Source organism: Nannospalax galili, unplaced genomic scaffold (genome assembly GCF_000622305.1).
Source record: "Nannospalax galili isolate Female #2095 unplaced genomic scaffold, S.galili_v1.0 scaffold747, whole genome shotgun sequence".
Taxonomy (NCBI): Eukaryota; Metazoa; Chordata; class Mammalia; order Rodentia; family Spalacidae; genus Nannospalax; species Nannospalax galili.
The window spans coordinates 400,716-424,021 of record NW_008357686.1 but is presented as its reverse complement, the minus strand read 5'-3'; the positions used below and the strand labels follow the sequence as shown (position 1 = coordinate 424,021).

Genomic DNA, 23,306 nt, shown 5'->3' with positions numbered 1-23,306 from the left:
ATCATGAAATTTGCAGGTAAATGGATGGAACTAGAAACTGTTATACTAAGTGAAGTAACATAGACTCAGAAAAAAAATCGACATATGTCATGTTCTCCCTCATATGTGAATCCTAGAACCAGACTCTGATAAATAAGACAACCAGACATAACTACAGGAACCAGGATAATGGAAAGGAAACAGGGAGGTAAAGGAAAAGAAAGAACTGGAAAGAGAAGAACAGTAGGAAACAGGCCTTAATAAGGGAGATATGGATAAAAATTTGGTTAGTTTAAGGGACGGGGTAGGGAAGGGTATACAAGGAACTTAGGGGATAAAGGGAAAGAAGGAGCTCAAGAGAGGTAGGACCATAGAAAAAGGGTATTAGTAAGGGCGAAAGGGGGGAAATAGGGGCACCTTAAGTGGGAATACAATGATGGAGGGGTGAGAAAATGCAAGAGATAAACAATGCCTAGCCAGTTTTGAAAACCAGAGGGAAATATATTACTCCTACAACCTACTGAAAATTATACATAGCAGATCAAGAAATATATGTCTAGGTAAGGTTTATCTGAGAACAACTGGTCTTTGCTCAAGATTTATCTACATGACACACAGTAATTAAAAATACCAGACTGGTGGAACTAATCTTCTTGGGTGTTTAACAGACATACTTTGAGGCCTATAATAATTTGGTCAGAGGGCCATAAAGGACACTTTTTGCTCTCAGCCCTCCGAGGTCGTCTAGTTCCAGGGGACTATGAGCATCTCTCAAAATGTCCTATAATGGTGGTGGGTCACCTATCCTCTTGATTAAGAAGGCCAAGGAGACCCCACCAGATGGACTTGAACCAGTGTCCAGTCTATAAAGAGGAGGGTCAACACAGAGGAACCATTTCCTCCATGCTTCCAAGTGAAGCCAACCATGGTCAAGCAGGACCTTTGACTTATCTTCATTAGGTGGAACTGGTAAAAGAAAGGAGCCAGGGGCTCCTCCCAAGCCCATGTGACCTCTGAGGAACAGATCCTCATACAACCTTAAGAGCAAAAATAAATCGGTTTATCTGGTCCAAACTGTATGGCCTTAAACACCCAAAAGGAAATTATAACCAAAGATTAAAGGGGCCAATATAATTTCATAAGAGTCCACATGTATAGCTAAAGGCTACATAACAAGCAACAATGCCAGACAGGCAATACCTTCTTTTGAGTTTTTGGCCAGGGTGGCCAAAGGAACTCCCAGATAGTAACCAAGCATAGAACTGGGAAAATGAACAGCAGGTACCAATTTATCTAAAGGAATATTGACAACTGTTTGATGCTAGAAGAGAAATAGCTGACCCTCCTAAAACAAAGACCTCTAGATAGGCTGAGTAAAGACCTCTAAGTAGTGGGGAATGGCTGGGGGTGCTGACAACACAGCAGACAGTAGCAGGGATATCAGAGTGTAAGGGCTCTAGTCGGGGGATGGAGGCATCGGAGGGTGCTATCTGGGAAGTGGGCATAAAAATAAATTGATCAATTAAAAAAATTTAAAAAATAATTCTTCAATGCATAAAAATTTGCTCCTTAATAATTGGTGGATATGAAAAACATTACCATTGAAATCTACCTGATGACTTTATATCCATGCTCAGATGTCAGGGAGCTCAGAAAGTAACTGACTGTGACTAGTAATAAGCTGATATATAGAGGTTGTAGACTTTTAGGGAGGCAGAACCTCACTAGAGGATGTGCAGAGAATGAGCTCTGAGGTCATATAGCCCTGTGCTAATTTATGTCCATTTTAAAGTGTAAAATCTCATTTAATTTTATGTCTTATAGGGTTTATACTGAGTACAATATTGTATAACTGTATTAATTCAACCGTAAACCTAAAAATTTACAGCCAATTTTGAAGGAGATGCATCTTAGCTCTGGAAATTGTTATTGAATATGTCATTGCTGTTGTAATGAAATGCTTCTTTTGATTGTGTGGTTATTAAATAAATAATTTAAAAAAACCATTTACAGAGACTGCCCACTACAAACATGCCAATTATATTTCTGCAACAGTACAGAAAATGACTGCTTTTCATAATCTTTCTTTATCTGTTAGGTTAAAAAAGAAGACAATTTTACTGCTGCTAAAATTGTGTATGTTTTCATTTATTTACTGACATTTATATTTCTTTTATGAATTTATTGTTCAGAACATTTCCCATTTTTCTATTAGTTAGTTTATCATATTTTTCAACTGGCTTTCAAGAGATTTTTATATTTTGAAAATTTACCATTTTGTCTATCATATGCATGATAAGTATTTTATCTAGTTTATTATTTATCTTTCAACTACACCTTTGCTGCTTTTTATATATGATTTATTTAAAATTTCTTATTTTCACATTTCTAATTTTTTCATGTTTAACAACAAACACATTGTAAAAAATTCTCCCATGTTTCCTTCAAATATTTTTATAGGGTTATTTTTATTTTTTATGATTTCTTTCTTGGATGATTTGGTTTTTGCACAAAACTAAAATAAAAAGCCTATGTGAGTTATTTTCAAAAATATATTTATTTGTATACTTTTGGTTTTATTTAAAACACTATCTATCTTGATGTTAATTGTGATGGATGGATCTTTTCTACATTTTCTCTTTTTAAAGTTTCATTAATCTATACTTTTATTCCATATAAACATTTAGGGTCAGCTTCTTCATAAATATTCATTTTAATTTTCAAAGATTTATTTTTAACCGTGTGTGTGTGTGTGAATCTATGCACATGAGTATTGGAGCCCCTGGAGTTCAGAGTCATTGGATCACCTTGAGCTGGTTGTGAGCTGCCTGACGTGAGTGCTGGGACTTGAACTCATGTCCTCTGGAAAAGCAATACATGTTCTTAACCACTGAACCATCTCTCCAGCCCCCTTATGTTTTTATTTTTATTTGGAATTATATTGATTTGATAGCTATATTTAATGAGAATTCATAGTCTCTTAAGTGTCTCCATTGGGAAATATGATATATCTGTCTACTAATTATAATGTTATTTTATGTTCTTCAAAGTTGATTTTTCTTATATAGTTTGTGAATATTTTTCATTAAGCTTACATTTATATTATTTACTTTTTTAGAAATTTTGTTAATTTGTCTAGATTTACAAAAGTAAACTTTTCTAGCAAAAAAATTCTTTTATTTTTATTTATGTGTATGTATGCATGCGTGCCTGCTTGTCTGTATGTGTACCATGGGTGCAGTGCCCATAGAGGCCAGAGGAGGGTGTGAAAACTCCTGGAACTGGAGTTACAGGTAGTTATGAGACATTCAACAAGGGTGCTAGGTATCAAATCCCAGGTTCTCTGAAAGAGTAGCAAGTGTTCTTAACTGCTGAGCCATCTTTCCAGACTTGACTTTTCTAATTTTTAAAAAATTTCTCTCCATTTCTATTGCTAGTTCTTTCTTTTGCATTCTTTGCAGTTTTATTTGTATTTTTCTTTTTCCTAACATCTACCTTATCAGATATTAGTATCCCCATCTTTCCTTTTTAAATTTTATTTATTTATTATTTATTTATTTGTATAAGTATTTTGCCTGCATGTTTATAAGTGCACTACATGAATGCAATTGCCCATGGAGGCCAGAAGAAGACATCGAATCTCCTGAACTGGAGTTACAGGTAGTTGTGAAATGCCAGGTGGGTGCTGGGAACCAAACCCGGGTCCTCTGGAAGAACAGGAAATACTCTTAACCACTGAGCCATTTCCCCAGCCTGCTACTTTTGCTTTTAAAAAAACTAACGTTTATGGGGCTTGGGACATACTTAATGGGGAAGAACACCTATTGTGCAAGCATGAGGACCTGAGTTCAAATTCCTAAAATCCATGCAAAACTCCAGGCATGGTTGCTCAGATCAGTAACCCCAGCATTCTGGGAGGGCCACAAACAGAAGGATTGCGAGGGCTTGCTGGTCAGTCAGTCTAGCCAATTGATGAGCACAAGGTTCAGTGACAGACTTTGTCTAAAAATCATGTTTCCATGGTATACCTGTTTCCCCCTTCTATATATTTATCAGTGGTTACTCTAGATAATATAAATTCAATTAAAAAATTTTGTTATATTTATATTATGTGTATGCGTGTATTGCCTGCATGTAGGTAAGTGCACCCATGTCGTGCAATGCCCACGGAGGTCAGAAGAGGCTGTCAGATCACTTGGGACTTGAGTTACAGACAGTTGTTAGCTGCCATGTGGATGCTGGCATTTGAACCTGGATCTTCTGCAAGAACAACCAGTGTTCTTAACTTCTGAGCCATCTGTCCAGCCCCTAGATAATATGTTATACATCAAACATATATAACACATTATTCAGAATATGTAATTTCTGTATTTCTGTCTTCAAGTCCACTAGGATTACAGGTGTGTGCTACCACACCCAGATTTTCCCTTTATTAAAAGAGTAGCAAATTATTTCAACATTTGTTTCTTTTTTAAAAAAATATTTTTTTAATTTTATGTTATGAGTGTATTGCCTGTATGTGTGTAAGTGCACCCATGTTATGCAATGTCCACGGAGGTCAGAAGAAGACATCAGATCCCCTGGAACTTGGGTTACAAACAGTTGTTAGACACCAGGTAGGTGCTGGGAACTGAACCTCTGTCCTCTTCAAGAGCAGTCAGTGCTTTTAACCACTGAGCCATCTCTCCATTCCCTCATTTTTTTCCATTAAGACTATTAGGGGGCTGGAGATATGGCTCAGCAGTTAAGAGCACTGGCTGCTCTCACAGATGACATGGTTTCAATTCCCAACACCTACACGGTGGCTAACAAACATCCATAACTCCAGTTCCAGGGGATTCCACACCCTTTTCTGACCTCTGCAAGCATTGCATGACACAGGTGCACTTACATACATGCAGGCAATACATTCATAAACATAAAATTAAAAAATAAAATATTTTTAAAAGACTATTGGACAACTACTGTAACTTAAAATTTGTTACCAGAGGTGCAGAAAACATCAATAAGCAATTAAATACTCCAGCAAAAAAAAGTTATTGACCATGCATTTAGAAACACCATGTTTAAAGCTAGGCATGGTGGCTCAAACTTTTAGTCCCTGCACTCGGGAAGCAGAGGCAGGCAGATCTTTGTCAGATTAAGGACAGCCTGGTCTACATAGCAAGTTCCAGGGCAGGTGGGGTTACATGGAGACCCTACCTCAAAAAGACCAGAACGAAAGGAGCAAAGAAAGGAAGGAAGGAAGGAAGGAAGGAAGGAAGGTCATGTTTAATAGGCAAAAATTCGTTTTACCACTGAAAGATCCTTTAGCACTTCATTGACAGTTTGACTAGATTTGGAATCACCTAGGAGACACACCTCTAGGGGTGCTGTATTTCTATTGCCATTTTATCCAGTTCCTGAAATGGATACATGGAACTGGATAAAATTTTGAAAATTTTGAGGATCTATAAGTTATAAAGTATGACTTCACAAATGTGAAATTTTACTTTTCGTTTTGAACCTGTATGAGTAGAAAGTAACAGGACACCAATACCATATTAATTAAAAACAAAAGTAGTTTCTATAGAATAAGCAAATTATCTGATAAGACATTTAACTATTTCACATTCTGGTCAGCAAAGGAAGCACTTGGCATTTTCACTGCAAGCTTTAGATCATGTTCCTCATAACTCCTCTTAGAAAATGGCAGCATTCAGAAGTACAAAAATGAGCCCATCCAGCAGGTGGTGTTCTACATGGTCAAGATAATGACTCCTTTATCAAGTAGGTTTAAAAATGCACAATGTCTTCATAAGTAACAGTTATCTCAAAGGCTAAAGTAAGAAAAATGCAAGTAGACATGCTCATTAATATAATTTTCCTTTGAGAAAGTTACAAATGCTTTATTTCAAGAAATAAGCAATAATGCTTTTAAAATTTTGATTAATATACTGTATCTCTTTTGAACTAAGGTAAACTTTTTACCTCAGAGAGTAATTATTTTACATTCCTATAATCTTCTATCCAGACTTTAACCCTATCTTAAATCCCCATTTGAATGGGGTTCATAATATAAAACCATTTTTTTCCACAGAAATGTTTTGCACTTGAGGACACAAGCTCCAAAATGGCAAATAACTGTCAGGTAAGAATTTTTAGTACAGACTGATCATACTAAAATGCTTCTTTTTCAGGTTTTAGAGTTTCTGCATAATACCTTGAAGATGGTATCCAAGTCTAAACCACAAAATTCATTATATAGCTTGAAGGTAACTTCATATACTTTTAGTGCACCTGTGTTTCGACTGCAACCTATCACAAGCTCAGTGTGGGATTTTCTACTCCTGGCATCATGTCTGCACACAGGTGTCAGATTTTACAGCACTATGGGTTTTAGATGTTCAAATTGGGAATGCTCCACCTGTATAATAAATTCTAATTATAATTCCTGACAGTAGATACCCAAACCCTTCAATTTCCAAGCTTAAAATTACTATAGTACTGAGATCAGAACATGATTCTTCTATATGGTCATATTTAATTTACTAAATATTACTATCATGAAACCTTAGTTAAGTCGTTCAAAAGCTGATTAATTCGCCAAGATTTTTCTCTATTTGCAGAGCCTGTTCATTCCTTCAGTCCTTTTTTAGTTGTTTAGCTTTTGCAAAATTTTCTTGATCTTTTTGTTTCTTCTTTTGCTCTTTCTTCCTGGCTTCAATCATCTTGGCCAACTTCCAGGTCAACACTGCTCTAGCTATGAACAGAGGAGAGAGGGCCAAAATAACTGTGGTAAGGAAGCCACATGGGTCCTTGGAAGCCCATTCCACAGCATACTCAGCCCAAGCCTTTGTCAAGTATCTCTTATGCTCAAGTAGTAATCTCTATTTTTTTCCCATGGGATTGCCAGTGAGCCAATCACAATTTCAGATGACCTTTGGTTGTTGTCTTCTTTAGTTCTAATATATACTTATGAGAAGTTTAAATTTGCCCAGCTGGAAGCAGGAGACACCCATCTTTTTTACCTGGGTTCTAGGGATATGAATTCAGGTTCTTGGGCTTATGCAGCAAGCACTTTATTGATGAGCATCTCCACAGCTCCTGTTTCAGTTGCTAAATCCACATCTTTGTTTTTGTTCTTCTTCCCAAGCAATGGCTATGTATCTTATTCCAACTGCTACATATTCCAATGTTGAAATCTTATTTTTATCAACACAAACTCAGTACGCCCCTTAACAGCGATCACCTTCCTATAAACTGACTTTGTTTCTATCAGTGGAAGAATCCTTACTTCAGTGCTACCATATAAACAGTCCTCAAAATACATATGCTAAAACTTAATTGCCAGTGTAATAGGACTAAGAGGTGCTTTTAGGATGTGATTAATTTTTAAGATTAGCACCTTCATGAATGGGATTGTAAAAGACTTAGGCAAATGAGTTTGCATTTTCTCTGTTCTTTCTACCAATATGAGGACCCACATTTATTTGTGCCTTTCCAGTGGATGCAACAATAATGTGCTATATTAGGAGAAGAGAAACTTGATCCCCTGGGCCCAAAACCTGCCTCCAGAACCATGATAATTAAATTGCAAATATTTACAAATTACCAGTAGCACAAATTTATTAGCAGCATGAATGGGCTAAATAATATCTCCTCTCTAAACTCCAGGATCATCTTGATTCATCTCTTGTGAATCTTATGGTGGTACATGCCTGTATTCCTAGCACGCAGGAAACAAAAGCAGAAGAACCATGAGTTCAAGGCCAGCCTGGGCTATGTAATGTGTTCCACAACAGCCTGGGCTACATAATGAGACCTTGCTTTAAAACCCAAACCAGCCAGGCATGGTAGTGTGTGCCTTTAATCCCAGGCCTTGGGAGGCAAAGACGGGGATCTCTGCTGGTTTACATAGTGACTTCTAGGCCAGCAGGGACTAGGGAGACCCTGTCAAAAACAACAACAACAACAGCACCACCAACAATAAACACACACACACACACACACACACACACACACACAGTCCAAAACCAAAACCAAATAAGAACAAAAAATAATAAAAGCCTGTAATCTGAGCACTTGGGAGGTAGAAGCAGGATCAGTAGTTCAAGACCATCCTTAGCTATATAACTAGCTTGAGGCCAGCCTGGGCTACAGGACACCCAGTCTCAAAAATCAAAGAGGGCCAGTGAAATGGCTCAGTGGGTAAAGGGGCTTGCTGCCAAGCTTGATGACTCAAGTTTGATCCTTGGAACTCACATGGTGTAGATAGAGAACCAACTCTTGCAAACTGTCCTCTGATCTCCGCACAAGTATCATGGTATGCATATGTGTGCACACACATGCACACAAACACACATAGACAAACAAATAAATAAATGTAACAAACAACAAAACAAAACAAGAATAAACAAATGAAAAAAAATAGCTGGCCATGGTGATTGATGCCCATAATCCCAGAATTTTGGAGGCTGACACAGGAGGATTGCTTTGAGTTCACTTAGGTTATATAGTGAGTTCCAGGCCAGCGTGGGCTACAGAATGAGACTCTGTCTCAAAAGACAGAAAAAAGAAAAGGAAAATGAAACAAAATAAAATGGCTCTTATATCATCTTTCCTCTATTTTTAATACTATCAATCCAGTGTCTCTCCTCCTCACCGCATATGTGCATTATTTTTCTTGATATCATGTCTTTTCTCACTAATATGCATACTGTCATCATCCAATACTCCCTAAACATTACTTGCATCATGTCACTCAAAATCTTTTGAGAGTTTCAACTTATGAGAAAATTTTTTTTTTAATATCTCTTTTTATTTTCAAAGAAGTCTTGATAATCTGATCCTACCTTACTTTCCCAGTTTGTTTATAGTAATACTCCGTTGCAAAGTCCACTCTATTCAGGATGTTCTCTTCACCAGCCTCACATACAAGCTCATTCCTCTCTCCAGGCCTCACTCATGGCATTTCCCCCATCACTTAAGATTCTCATTCTTCGTCCCTCTTCCTTTCTGAATATTAACAATTCAAAAAGCCAAAGTCTCACATCAGTTGACGTTTTTTCTTTGACAACCTGATAACTTTTAGTGGTTTAGTACTTCTTAATATACTGTCTTAAATTGTTTTCTATTAACTTTGCCTTTTCGATTAAAGTTTATATTATCAAAAGACAACTGTGGGAATATATTAATTATTACATGGGTTCTTTTTAATCATCCTAAATAAGGAAGAAAGAAAAAAGAACAACTACCCTACTTCCCCAGTTCCTGTTAGTCTGAAGCTCTTTTGATATGTGACAAAAATTCCTAGCATTCTGTCTGGATTGCTATGAACCCATTTTGAATGATTTATGATAAAGGATTCTTTTTAGATGAAAAGAAATTTTATGTATTTTGGCAGTACAAAAAGACCCTTGGAAGCAACAACAGAGACACAGAAAGAAAGCAACAGACTCAGTATTGGCTCGAGTCCTCCAGGAACTGAGAAAACAAAAAGCCTTTCCCGGTCAGGAAGCACCCCTGTTCCTACCTCCACTCCACCAAAATATAAACCAGAAGCTTTTGCACTTTTCCCCTTCTAGATTTTACTGCTTCAGTAAGATGGGCTATGGAAGGAGACAGCAACTTATATATATAAATCTTGATGTTCCACCGGAATAAAACAGATGCAAGATGCATTATTACTATCTTTCAAAAGAGTTATATGAACACATTATCTGAAAATTGACTCTCAAACCATTTGAAATATTCTTGTACATCTGTTTGTTTTATGTTTATTATCTGTCTTCACTTTCAAAAACATAAGCTTAAATAGAGCAGAAACTTTACCTGCCTATCACCTCATGTGTCCCCAGAGCTTAGAAAAGTGCCTGGCACAAAGGGTAAGCTGGAAAGTACTGATGACAGAATAAGCATAAGAAATAGTTTGCCAGTGGGATGCTGAAGGACAAAACATACGCCTTATTTCAAAAGTGTGCTCATTCTGTGCTTCATAAGCCCTTACCAAGCATGGTGTGTGAAACAGGGAAGGTAATGGTAGGCTGGCCTGTCATCCTCCAGCGGCTACAGAGGTAGGAAAGATCTGTTCTGAGCATTTCTACTATCATCTTGTTGTCCAGAGCCAGGTAGAATTGTTGCTGGTCTATAAACTGAGAAAGAGAAAAATATTCAGAAAAATCTCTCACAAATATCAACATTTTTAAGTGCTCACATACACATATACAAGGGTATAAATGTCACAGAGGCAACAACACTCTCATATTTGATGCCTACTACCTCCCAAAATATGTAGTGGTCAATGGTATGCATAATAATAGTTTCCAATATTTTTAAGTGTGACTGCCCCACAAATCTCTTCAAGTATATACTTCTACTTAATCCTCTTCCTCCCTTCTTGCCTCCCCCTCCTTTTTTTTTTTGAGACCGTTTCTCATTATGTAGCTCAGGCTAACTTGAACTCACAACTCTCCTACCTCATAGTTCCCGAGGGATTACAAGTGTGTAGCACCACTCCTAGTTTGCTTTTTTTTCTTTCAATAAGAATAAGTCTCAGGCACAACATGTGGACTAGCAAACACATCTAGCTTATAAACAGCAAAGCCAGAAATAGAGTCTAGGATCAATTACTCTTTGGTCTGTGCCTACCTCAGTCTCACTTTTTATTTTTAAAATAATTTCTTTTTTCAAGTTTTATGTGTATGAGTGTTTTTTCCACATGTACATGAGTGTCCCATGTGCATTCAGTGTCTGTGGAGGCAGAAAAGGTTATCAGATCCCCTGGAACTGGAGTTATAGATGGTTGTAAGCCACCATGTGGGTACTGGGAACCAAATCTAGGTCCTTTGCAAGTGCTCTTAACTGCTGAGCCATCCCCCCAGGCCCCAGTCACACTATTTTTGATATGAAAAATGAGGAATTTAAATTTTCTTTCTAGAAAATATTTATTGTGGTGCTAGAGTTCAAGCCCATGGCCTTGAGTATGTTAAACAAGTACTCTACCACTAAGCTCCATCCTCAGCCCTTGGTTTAGACAGAATATTGCTATGTAGCTCATGCTGACACTACTCACTATGTAGCCCAGGCTAGCCTTAGACTCACAATTATCTTCCCTCACCTTCCTAAGGGCTGGGATTACAGGTGTGTGACACCATGTCTAGCTCCCTTTGCAGAAAATAATTTCTCGTACCATACACATATGTAGTTGAGCTTGCTTTCTATTACTACGCAGCTAGCAAATGTTACGCTGCCAATATGTGTAATTATGGTTTAAGACTCTTAATGTTCTTGTTTTGGGGCAGATACTGAAGATCTCTAATCAAATGAAAGGGCTCCTACCCCAAGAAAACACATGATTTAGTAGAAGAATAAGACAAATTTTTGTTTTACTTAAAAAAGACAAGTAGTCTTAGTTTAACTTTTAAAAATAAGGGGAACTTTGTAAGTATTCTAACATTTTGAAAATCCTTAGTCATAGTTTCTGTAACAGCCAGGACTACTCTTAAGAGTTGCAATCACTTGGCAAAGCCCTGTGCTGCAAGTTCAATTCAGTTCAACTCAATGAGTATTTACTGAGTCACTTAATACATGCACAACCCTGTGGAACTCTGACTACTCCAATTCCAGCAAATCCTTTCTTTCTGCAATCACTCCCCCTCTTGCTTGTACCCATTCACCTCAATGCATGCTGCAGTTTTTTCACCCACCTGTGGAGTGAAAGTAAAGATAGTTTTCCGAATGTCATACAGTTTGGATGTTCCAAGCACTCCCATGAGTCTGTAGGGTCGTCCGCTGAGTTTCATTCTACTATTGCATCCTGATACAGAATTGAGAAATGGTCAGAATGTTCTTAGTGCACAAGGCAGAGCAGTATTTCTTTACCCAGTCTATAGACAGATCCACACACATAATCCGCCTCATTTCTTTGAGTTTAAGATGTCTTCTTACAGCTTAGCTTTCTAAAATTGGGATCTATCTTATAATTGATATCTATATTAAATATAGTTGAATTTCTTTTATTGAGTCAGTATCTCTTACAATGAGGAAATGATTCATTCACTGAAATACATTTTTCCCTGTGAAACAAAGGACAACACTACACATATTGTTTTAAAACTTTTTTCCTCCCAGACACATTGAATGTCCTTTCATGTCAGTACTGTCAGAACCCCTACTAACTTTTATTTGGTACAACATATTTTCATGATTATATGATTTTTAAAATATTTTATTTTTTATTTTTATTTTATGTGTATGAGTGTATTGCCTGTATCTGTGTAAGTGCACGTGTGTCATGCAATGCCTGTGGAGGTCAGAAGAGGGCACTGGATCCCCTGGAACTGGAGTCGGATGTTAGCCATCATGTGGGTGCTGGGAATCGAACCTAGGTCCTCTGCAAGAGCAGTCAGTGCTCTTAACCACTGAGCCATCTCTTCAGGTCCCATGAGTATTTGATTTTTGACTCTCCTTTATACTAAGTGTTGTCCTTATCAGATATGCTACATTTTCATACATGTGCATGCATGTATATGTGCATGCTCATGTGTGTGGACACATGTGTGCAGGTATGTGTGCAGTCCACAGGACATCAGGTGTCATCCTCAGGAAACTCCATTCACTTTTTTGAGATGGAGTCTCATGGGCCTGAATCAATTAGGCTAAACTGGCTGGCCAGTGAGTCCCAGGATCCTCCTGTCTCTGCACCCCTTATGTGGGGATTGTAAGTGTGCATCACTATGCTAGACATTTTCATGTAGGTTCTGGGGATCAGAAATAGTTGGTGATTTACCAACTGAGCCAACCTCCAACCGCTACACATGTTACATTTTTAGAGTTGCTTCAACTTGTAGGAAACCAGAATCAGAGAATGGTCAAGGCCTTGGTCATATTCCAGGTTCCACTGAATAAAGCACATATTTTATGAGGTTAATATCAAAACTAGGTTTATTCACAGATTCTTCTTGTTAGTATCTTTAAAAATTTTTTATTTTATTCTTTTTATTTATTATTATATATAATGTGTGTGTGTATGTGTGAGTGCAGGCACACACACGACATGACGCATGTATGGAGTTCAGAGGACAATTTGGGGGAGTTGGTTCTCTTCTTCTACTGTGGGTTTCAGGAATCAAACTCAGGTCATCAGTCTTGTGTGGCAAGCACTTTTACGTTCTCAGTCATTTTACTGGCCCCTGTTAGTTTCTTTTTTTTCACAGTAAAATATGTATAACATAAAATTTATCATTTTAATAATTTTAGGAGTATAGTCCAGTTACTTTAACTCATTAACATCATTGTGTAAAATGCCTCCACTAGCCACATCTCCAGAATTATTTAATCTTCCCAAACAGAAATGCTCTATATATTAAACAATCAGTTCCCATGCCTTCCTTCTCCTAGTCTCTGACAATCACCTTCTACTTTCTCTATGAATTTGACTATTCAAAATACCCCATATTAACTAGTGCCATAAAAAATTTGTCCTTTTATAACTGGCTTATTTCGTTTAGTAATGTCTTCAAGGTTTATAAATGTTATAATGTCTATTAGAATTTCCTTCCCTTTTACTTTTTTGATTTATCTTCAAATGTATATGAGTATTTTGCTTGCATGTATATAAGTGTATCCATGCGTGCAACGTCCCAGAAGAGGGTGTCAGGTCCCCTGGAACTGGAGTTACTGATGATTTTTAGCTGTCACGTGGGTGCTGGGAACTGAATCGGGTCCTCTGCAAGAACAGCCATTTCTCTTAACCATCGAGCCATCTCTCCAACCCCAGAATTTCCTTCCTTTTTAAGGTCACACACTATTCTATCCTGTGTATATACCATCTTTTGCTTTCCAATCCATTTGTTGATGGTTATTTAGCTTATTCTCACCTTTTGGCTACTGTGAACAATACTGTACAATAGTGCAGAACATGTCTATTCAACTTCCTCATTTCATTCCCTTTGGGCATACACATAGAAATGAAACTCCCTCAATCATATAGCAATTCTATGTTTAATTTTTTAAGGAACTACCATCTAGTTATATCCAGCAAATGCTCCATTTTGCATTCCCTCCATCAGTTCACAGGGGTCTTAGTTTATGCAAATCTTCAACAGTCATCACAATAAATATAAAGTTTTATCTTACTGTGAGTTTGATTTATAGTCAACTAGTGATCAGAGATATTGAGTATTTCCATCTAATTATTAACTATGTGTATATCTTTTTAGAAGAAAATATCATTTAAAAATGTATTTTATCTATTTCTTAAATTTTATGTGAGCTTTGGCTGCATTATGTAGGTGCATCATGTGTATGCAGTGCCTACAGAGGCCAGAAGAGGATCCATGTTTGTTAGCCACCACGTGGGTGCTGAGAACCAAACCTGGGTCCTTTGGAAGAGTGGTAAATGCTGAGAACTGCTGAGCTCTCTCTCTAGCACCCCCTTTTACTTTTTAAAAAATTATTTTATTATTTTTATTTTATGTGTATTAATGTATTGCCTGCATGTATGTAAGTCCACCCATGTTGTACAATGCCCACGAAGGTCAGAAGAAAGCATTGGATTCCTCTGGAACTGGAGTTATGGATGGCTGTTAGCCACCTTATGGGTGCTAGGAATTGAATGCAGACCCTCTTGCAAGAGCAGCTAGCGTTCTTAACCACTGAGGCATCTCTCCAGCACCCCTTTTACCTTTTTATTCAGTGTGTGTGTGTGTGTGCTATGTGCCATAGCACGTGTGTACATCAGAGGACAACTTTGCGAAGTCAGTTCCCTCTTCCTTTACATGGGTTCTGAGGCTTCAACTCAGGTTGCCAGGCTTGCAGAGCCAGCACTTTTACCTGTTGAGCCATCTTGCCAGCCCTGAAGAAATGTCTATTTAAGATTTCTGCTCATTTTTGACTGTCTGATTGTTATTTGTTATTATAAAATTGTAGTTCTTACAATTTTCTGGATATTAATCCCTTATTATATCTTCTTTTTAAATATTTTCTCCAATTCTATAAAGTTGCCTTTTCATTTTCTTGATGGCATTCTTTGAGGCATATAGGTTTCATTTTGATGAAGTTGAATTTCTCTATGTTTTCCTTTTGTTGCTGCTGTTTTTGGTATACCCAATCAAGAAATCCCTGTCAAACCCAATGGCAAAAATCATTTCCTGTTTTTGTCTAAGAATTTTGTAAGTTTAGGTTTTGTATTTCGTCCTTAATGTATTTTGAATTACTTGTTTGTGCACTGACTTATTTGGTTGTGCACAACGTTAGTGAAGCATTCAACGTCACTTTTTGTATGTGGACATGTAGTTTTCCCAGCATTATGTGTTGAAGATTGTCCTTTCTCTATTGAATGCATGCTTATTGAGGGTCATCTGACCATATACGCAAAGTTTTATTTCTAGGTTCTCCATTCTAGTCCATTGTTCTATGCTTGGCTTTAGACATATTGTTTGGATTACTGTAGCCTTATAGTAGGATTTGAAATTAGAAGTATGAGTCTTCCAGTTTGGTTCCTCATTTTCTTTCTTTTTTTTCAATTTATATTTTTACTGAATTTTTGTGCATTTCATATGATACATCTTAATCATATTTATACACCCCACCTGCACACTCCCCATAGCTTGCCCACAGGATTTCATGCATTCTGTCATATATGATAAAGCCTACCAAGTCAAGCTTCTTTGCCAAGATATTCCCTCAGTGTGAATTCATTCACTGGAACCTGTTCAGCCTATCTAGAATCATTCCCTTAAAGATGATCGACTCTCCGTCATCCAGCAGTGATCAGCTGCCAGTAGTTCCTGAGCCAAGGTTGAGGCTTCTTACCCATTTCCCCAGCTCTATGCTGGTTTTTGTCTGGTTTGAATGGGTCTCGTGCATGCTGTCACAACTGCTATAGGTTCATATGAACAAGTTCTCAGAAGCCTAGAAGACTGTTTCCTTATGGTCTTGTACTACCCTGGCTCTTAAAATCTTTCCATCCTCCTCTTCCTCAATTGGTCCCTGTGACCTGGGTGGGTGAGGTTTACATTTCCAAGATTGTCTTGACCACTTTGGGTGGAGTCCCTTAATTTTCCACATGAATTTTATTTTATATTTTAAATGTTTTTAAAAGGGTCTCACGACATAGCTCAGCTTGGCCAAGAACTCATTTCATTGCCCAGGCAAGCCCAGAACTTGTAATCCTTCTGCCTCAGCCTATCAAGTACTGGCAATATAGATATGTACCAACAAGCCAGGCTTCCATACAATTTTTTTCTGTTTTTACAAAAAAATCTTATTTGGCTTTTGATAGACTATATTAAAACTATTCATGTTTGTGTAGTATTGACATCGTAATGATATTGCATCTTCTAATCTATAAGCATTAGATATTCAATTTATTTGTTTATTACCTCAATTACTCTCAGAAGCCTTCAGTCATTATCTATTTTTTTTTGGTCATTTTTGAGACAGGGTCTCCCCAGTAGCCCCAGCTGGCCTGGAACTCACTATGTAGACTAGGCTGGCCTTGAACGCACAGAGATCAGCCTGCCTCTGCCTCCTGAGTGCTGTGACTAAAGGCATGTGCCACCATGCCCAGCCATTATCTATTTTTAAAATCCAGCTATTGTAGCTACTGTTAGCATGAGGATTAATGTTAATTTCTTTTTAAAATAGAAAATATTTCTTTTTTATTAAAATGTTTATTGGTGTATATTCATTGGACATAGAAATAAGCTTCATGAAGATAATTTCTTTCAAGTATATCATGTATTTTGACCATATTCTTTTCTTCCCTTTCTTCTCCTTCCCCTTCCCCTTCCTTCCCAGTCTTGTTTCTGCTTTCATGTCTCACATATACATGTATGACTTTGTGTGTCTTTATAAAATCTATGATTTCATTAGTTATAAATGCAATATTTGTCTGAGTCTGGCTAATTTCATTTAATATGATGATCAACAATTACATCCATTTTACAGAAAAATAACATAATTTCATTTTTCTTTAATTTCTTTCATCAACATTTTGCCAGTATTAGCATGAGTATTTTACCTTTTTGATTATGTTTATCCTTATATTCTTTCATCTTTTCTTTTCTCTTTTTTTTTGGACTTTTTGAGACGGGGTCTCTCTGTAGCCCCAGGTGGTCTGGACCTCGCTATGTAGACCAGGCTGGCCTTGAACTTACAGAGATCCACCTGCCTCTGCCTCCCAAGTGCTGGGATTAAAAGCATGTGGCACCATGCCCAGCTTCTTTCGTCTTTTCATGCTATTACAAGTGTGTAGTTTTTTGAGACAGGGTGTCACCATTCATCCCTGGCCAACCTGAAACTATGTAGACCAGGCTGGCCTTGAACTCACTGAGATCCATCTGCCTCTACTTCCTGAGTGTTAGGATTAAAGGCACGTGCCGCCATGCCTGACTTGTAAATGAGTTTTGTTGAATTCATTTTTGGATCATTTATTATTAAGGTATAGACATTAAAATGTATGTTTTTTGTCCTATAGCTTCTGAATTCATTAGTTCTAAAAAGCTTATTAATGTATATGAAATCTTTAGAATTTTCCTGTTAGAGCACAAATTAATACATGTCATTTCATTTTTTTCTTTAAAACTGGATTTTTTTCTTGTTTAATTGTTCTGGCTAGAATTTCCAATGTTATATTGAACAGAAATCGGTGTGTATGTTCCAGGCATGGTATCACACATTTCTAATTCATGTACTTTGAAGGGTGAGGCAACAAGATTGTGGGTAGGAGGCAGAAGGATTGTGAGATGGAGGCCAGCCAGGGCTACCTATACAGTAAGACACTCCTTCACAGAAAACAAGCAGGAGGAGGAAGAGGAGGAAGAGGAAGAGAGGAAGAAGATGAAGAGGAAAGGGAAGAGGAAGAGGAGGAAGAAGAATAAGATGAAGAGAAGGGAGAAGAGGAAGAGGAGGAGGAACAGCAGTATCAGCAGCAGCAACAGCAGCAGTGTCGGCCTCGGCAAAGAAAGTAAAAGGTACATGTGTTTGTTTTGACTGCATAGTTTACTTTTTGGTTTTTATTCACTCATTCATTTTAGTTCCTTAAGTTTCCTAGCATGTTTTGTAATACCTTTTCAATGCTGAACATGATATATAAAGAATTGTAGACTCTTGATGGTATTCTTTCCTAAGAGAGGGTTAAGTTTATTTTGGCAGACAGATACACCACTAGCAGACCTCAGTCCATTCAGAGTCTCAGAAGACGAAGTTTCAGGCCTGAATTTGAGGCTTTCTAAGAGCCTTTGTTTTTCCTTACTCTAGTGGGTAGCTCACTCTTTAAGGGTTCTGTCCGAAAGCCTGAGGTGTTTATCACAGCCTCTTCATAGGCAAGCCTTGAAATGCAAATTTTGTCTACCTTGCACAGTGAAACTTTCTGCTTAGCTTCTGGGCACCCCACTTCATGAAGTAAAGCCTAAGAACCAGTAAATGCCTCAGAGGGAAGTTGCAAAGAGAATGATGAACTTCTTTTTATTTATTTATTTGTTTATTTGAGGTCCCATTCTCTCCAGGGCTTTGACTTCTCAAATCCTGGCAGCCTCAGTTGCTCTCTGAGGTTTTCACTCATAATTCATTAAAAATATCTAGTCACTGTAGTTATTCTTAGTATGAAGAAATACACAAGCGATTCCATTGTACCCGGAAGCTGAACTTATGTTTTTTAATCATATATAACAGTTCTACCATTTTTCTTCTGCACTCCTTTATTATCATCATAGTTCTTGCATCAAGATACACAGTATTGGCAGGAGTTTTATTTGTAAACTCTGATATTAGATATTAAACGCCATTTGATTTTATATGATTGTCAAGATAAAAATTAAAATTAAAGTTATTAGAAGCCTGGACACACTTCCATGATTTTCCAGGTTAGGTATTTGGGCCATTGTGGGTCTGCTGTGTAAGCAGATAGAAGGATAGGACCAAGTTATAACTGTTTTTGAAAAGCACGGTAACAAAAATCAATGGTCTGCTACAAGTTAGGTTACAAAGTAAGGATGGGGGTGTGTTGACTAGCTTTAGTTGTCAACTTGACATACCTGGGTAGAGGGAGCCTCAATCGGGGAACTGCCTCCATTGGACTGGCCTGTGGCCAGGTCTTTGGGGCATCTTCTTGATTACTGAGTGGACCCAGACCACTGTGGGTGGTGTCACCCCAGGGCAGGTGGGCCTATGTTGTATAAGAAAGCAGGTTGAACATGAGCCAGAGGAATAAGCCAGTAAGCAGCGTTCCTCCACAGCCCGTGCTTCAGCTCTTGCCTCCAGGTTCCTGCCTTGAGTTCCTACTTTGGGCTCTCTGATGAACTGTGACCTGAGAGATGTAAGTCATATAAACCCTTTCCTCTCCAAGTTGGTATTGGTCAGAGTATTTTCTCACTGTTCTGGTTTGTTTCTCCATTGCTATATGGGAGGGATATATTCTTGAAGAACCACCTCTACTAAATTTCTGAAGAGTGCCAGTTGATCTTTTTTTCCCCCAAAATGATAGGAGGATTGGGTATGATATCAACGTTCAAACTCCTATTTCTGTGAAGGAACAGTAGTTGCTTTGCTGAGAAAGTGAGTGCTGAGTAGGGAGTGACTGTTAATCATGCCCGGTTTTCCTAACCTTGGGAATGGAGATGGAAAGTTTACTGCCCAGTGGCTGGGAAAGTAAGTTGAAGCTTGACTGGTCCTGAATTCTCTAAGAGGTTTCTTCTGGAAACAGACAACTCAGACTCTTCCTTTCTCTTTAGCAAAGACGTTGTTTTTAATTAAACGCACTTCAGAAGTTCCTCCTCTGTCCCTTGGGTGGGAAGATTCAGAGTAGGGAGTCCCCAGTACAGCCCTCTTCTAGGTCATAAGGGAATCCCTGAAGGTTGGAGCCTCCAAAGCAGAGAAAACCTGCTGTCCATCAGCAGGATGTGGAAAATCTCATGATATTGGAACCATATGCCAAATTTTCTAGGATAGACACATTCAGGACTTCAAGAAGTATAAAGGCCATGAGGAAGAACCAGTCCATCTGGCTGTCTGTATGTAACGCCCTTGACAAAGCCCTCCATGATAAAGTGCATGGTGAGCACTCTACCACTCAAGCTAAGTTCCAGGAACACTCTCTTCTTTCAGTGCTTAAAATTGCCAAACTACTCAGACTGTACACAGTGATGGCTGAAATGACCAGGCCTCAGATGATGGAGAGGTAGCTGAGCCAAGGCTGTGGAGAGAGGGAGTAACAGACAGGAGACAACGCTCCCCATAATCAGTAGAGTAATCTCTGAATATTCTAGTTGGGAAAATGCCTGAGAGACTTTCTCTGAATGACAGTAAGTGATGTGGAAAATTCAAAAACTGAAACAGAGTACTGCACCCAAAAGAACAACCCCTGAAGAACTGTTAAAAGAGCCACGAAGCACATATTTGGTCCAAGCATGGTCAAGATTCTCCAAAAGAGAAATAGCATGAAACCAAATAGGTGGATTTCTGTGTGGGTGCAGAAGACACTCTTGAAGCAAGCATGAAAAGAAGACTTCTGTGGCCATGTAGTGGATTGCCATTATCCCTTAACCAGCACATCTTAAGGGGTGAGTCTCCAAATTCCTCCAAGGCCTTACCACCTCCTCCATCTTCTCCATGGCACTGTGGGCCTACAGGGGATGTGTTAGTTCCCACACCTCACCTCCTGCATATTTTCCTGGGGCAATGGGCATGCTTGTACTTCAACTTTGATTGCTTTGGCAGTTGTGCATTTGCCCTTCTCTTCCAGTAGGGGTCCCAGTTTGGCAAGTTCTACTGTGTCAGTTTCCAATACTGACAGAAGCCTCACTGTGCTGTACCACATGACTTGTTGGAAGACATCTCCTTGGTACTTCAGTACCCTGAAGCTTCAGCTTGGGCAATCGATGGGGTCTCTCAGCCCCAGGGAGCAGAGCTCCCTGTGATGGTAAACTGAGGAATGCCAGGCTAGAAATCTGGGGGAGCAGCCCACCCAATGCACTATACTGCTCAGAGGCAGCCTCACAGGCAGTGTACAGTGGGAGGGGTCAAAATGTTTAGTCTGCCCAACCAACTGGAAGCCTGAACCCTGAACTGTAGGTTCCTCCAGACTGGCTATTCTCCTCCTTGGGCTGGGCATCGATGCCCAAAAGTTGAGCCCTTACTTACCAGCAAACCCCAAGGAAACTTGGACAATCTTAATTGTGCTATATCCATGGCCTGTGGGACAGTAGTCCTGAATTTTCAGTGCCCTCCCCTCATTTAAAAAAAATATATTTATTGAATTTTTGTGGATTTCATACCTCTTAATCATATGTAGTCCTCGATTCCTTATCTGCAACCCCCCCTCAATATTCCACTCACAGAACTTAATGAATTTTGTCATATATGTTAAGGCTTATCGAGTCAAGTCTGTGTCCCTAGATGTCTCTTGGTGTGAGTTCATCCACTGGAGCCTGTTCAGCCTGTCTAGCGTTACTGCCTTAAAGATCAACTCTCCCTCATCCAGCAGTGATCACTTGACAGTAGATCCTCACTAAGTTGTGTCCTCCTGCCCATTTCCCCAGTTCTAGGGTTTTACTATGTAGCCTAGACTGGTCTTGAACTCCTGATCCTCCTGCCTCAATCTCCTGAGTGATGGAATTACAGGTATGCACCAGTAATCCTGGCTCACAATTTTACACTCCTGTTCATACACATTATATTGCTTGTAATTGTTGTTTTCCCAAACAAATTGTGTTGGAATGAACAGTTTTACACATATATCCTTGTGTACTTGTATGAGTGACATATAGGACAGATTCCCTGACGAAGAGATATTTTGTCAAACGTTTATGCATTTGACTTCTTAATAGCAATGGCAATATGCCTCTGATTTGCACTGTAGCCAGCAGTGTTCATATGTCCACGTACTCACTATCACAGGGTATTATCCATCTTAACATCTGTAAACTGATAGGCTATAAATTACATTGTACTGTTGTTTCATCTTATATTTTCCCCAGTCACTGGGGAGACATAAGCTATGACTTTAAAAATGTACTACTAGAAAAGGCAAAATAATAATTGATACAACCATAAGGTAACATCAGAAACTTCCGTACACATACACATGTGAATGAGTGTATGCTAGTAAATGATGGAGATGGTGTTTAAAAAGCGTATATGAACTATTCAATGAATAGTGCTTGAATGGCTGGATGATTACTTGACAAAAATTACACTTTTACCTTATAGAATAAATAAAAATTTTAAGTTTAGCCTGAGTTTAATGTAAAATTATAAAGAACTAGGATAAAATGCAATGAAAATGTATCTGACATAGGGATGAGTATTTTTCTCATTATGAAAGCAAAGAAAGAAACAAAACAGGAAAAAATTGTACTGTATGAAAATGTAAATCTTAGCTAGCATGGTAACTCATACCTGAAATCCCAGGACTCAGGAGGCCGAGGCAGGGAATTCAAGGCCTGCCTGGTCTACACAGTGAGTTCCAGTAAAGCCTGGGTTGCAGAGTGAGATACTTTCAAGACAAAAGACAAAATCATGTCCCCCTAAAAGCTTATAGAACTTCTGTACATCAGAAGTAAATACAAAATTAAAAGGCAAATAATAGCAAGATAATTCAAGGTGCGGAAGACAAAGTGCTTACATCTTTAATACAGGAAAATAATCATAGAAATCAGCAAGAAATGGTCAACTGTCTAGTAAAAATAGGAGGCGAATAGACAACTTTCAAAACAAGTGGAAAAAATACTACTTAATTTATGAAAGCAAGTTAAGCCAGAGCATGTCAAGTGCTCTGAAGATATTCTAACACAGGAGTGAAATTGAGTTACAAGGGGCTGTTTACTAAAATGTTCATCACATATTGCCATGCTGCACTGATACAAAGCCTGATGGAAAAATGTAAAAGAAAATCGAGGAAAATGGGGACTTTAATCTTTTCCTCTCTCTTCTCTGTCAGCAAAGTTCAGCTGACAAGGTTGTAGTTAGAACACTGACACAGCTAGCTAGAGCCAGTTGCCTTGTGTCCTGATGAAAATTCCTCGGTTCTGTTTGTCTCAGACAGGGACTTTTCACATTCTTTTTTTCCCTCAAGAACTAGACAAACCATATGCTTTTTATAAATTTTTGCTGTTAATTAACCAATATGTAACTTGCCTATACTGTAATCCATTACACAAAGTATAAAATGTAAGAACTTCTGCTCTTCCAGGTCCAGACTTGGAGACATAAGTCCTCTGGACCAAGCTGCAGGCTAAATAAAACCTGCTTTCTGAACCTGTCTTGCCTCATCTTTCCTGCAACAGCACAAAGTACATAGCAATATCTACTCTATGAGAACATTTTTCTAAAACCAACCGTGTTTT

The 23,306-nt window shown here is 38.3% G+C and overlaps 2 protein-coding genes and 1 pseudogene across 4 annotated transcripts in view; all 3 read right to left on the bottom strand.

Moving 5' to 3' along the window:
- The window catches only part of Phka1 (phosphorylase kinase regulatory subunit alpha 1), a 195,553-nt gene that overhangs the window by 68,461 nt on the left and 103,786 nt on the right, over positions 1-23,306 (bottom strand). For 2 of the 3 annotated variants that reach the window (XM_008855548.3, XM_029557441.1), the window contains exons 15-16: positions 11,667-11,776; positions 9,968-10,112 (exon numbers count right to left, since the gene is read on the bottom strand). In XM_008855548.3, coding sequence (XP_008853770.1) covers positions 9,968-10,112; positions 11,667-11,776 — 255 coding nt within the window. Of the gene's footprint in view, positions 1-6,588; positions 6,722-8,813; positions 8,977-9,967; positions 10,113-11,666; positions 11,777-23,306 lie in introns of those variants that run through there. The other variant, XR_003847395.1, reaches the window with a different exon arrangement.
- LOC103751961 (small integral membrane protein 15-like) lies at positions 6,006-8,714 on the bottom strand. The gene is made up of 2 exons (XM_008855595.2): positions 8,709-8,714; positions 6,006-6,848 (listed from the first exon to the last, which is right to left on the bottom strand). Exons 1-2 carry the CDS (start codon positions 8,712-8,714, stop codon positions 6,603-6,605), a joined length of 252 nt encoding a protein of 83 aa, XP_008853817.1. The 3' UTR covers positions 6,006-6,602.
- LOC115068028 lies at positions 19,760-20,779 on the bottom strand (annotated as a pseudogene).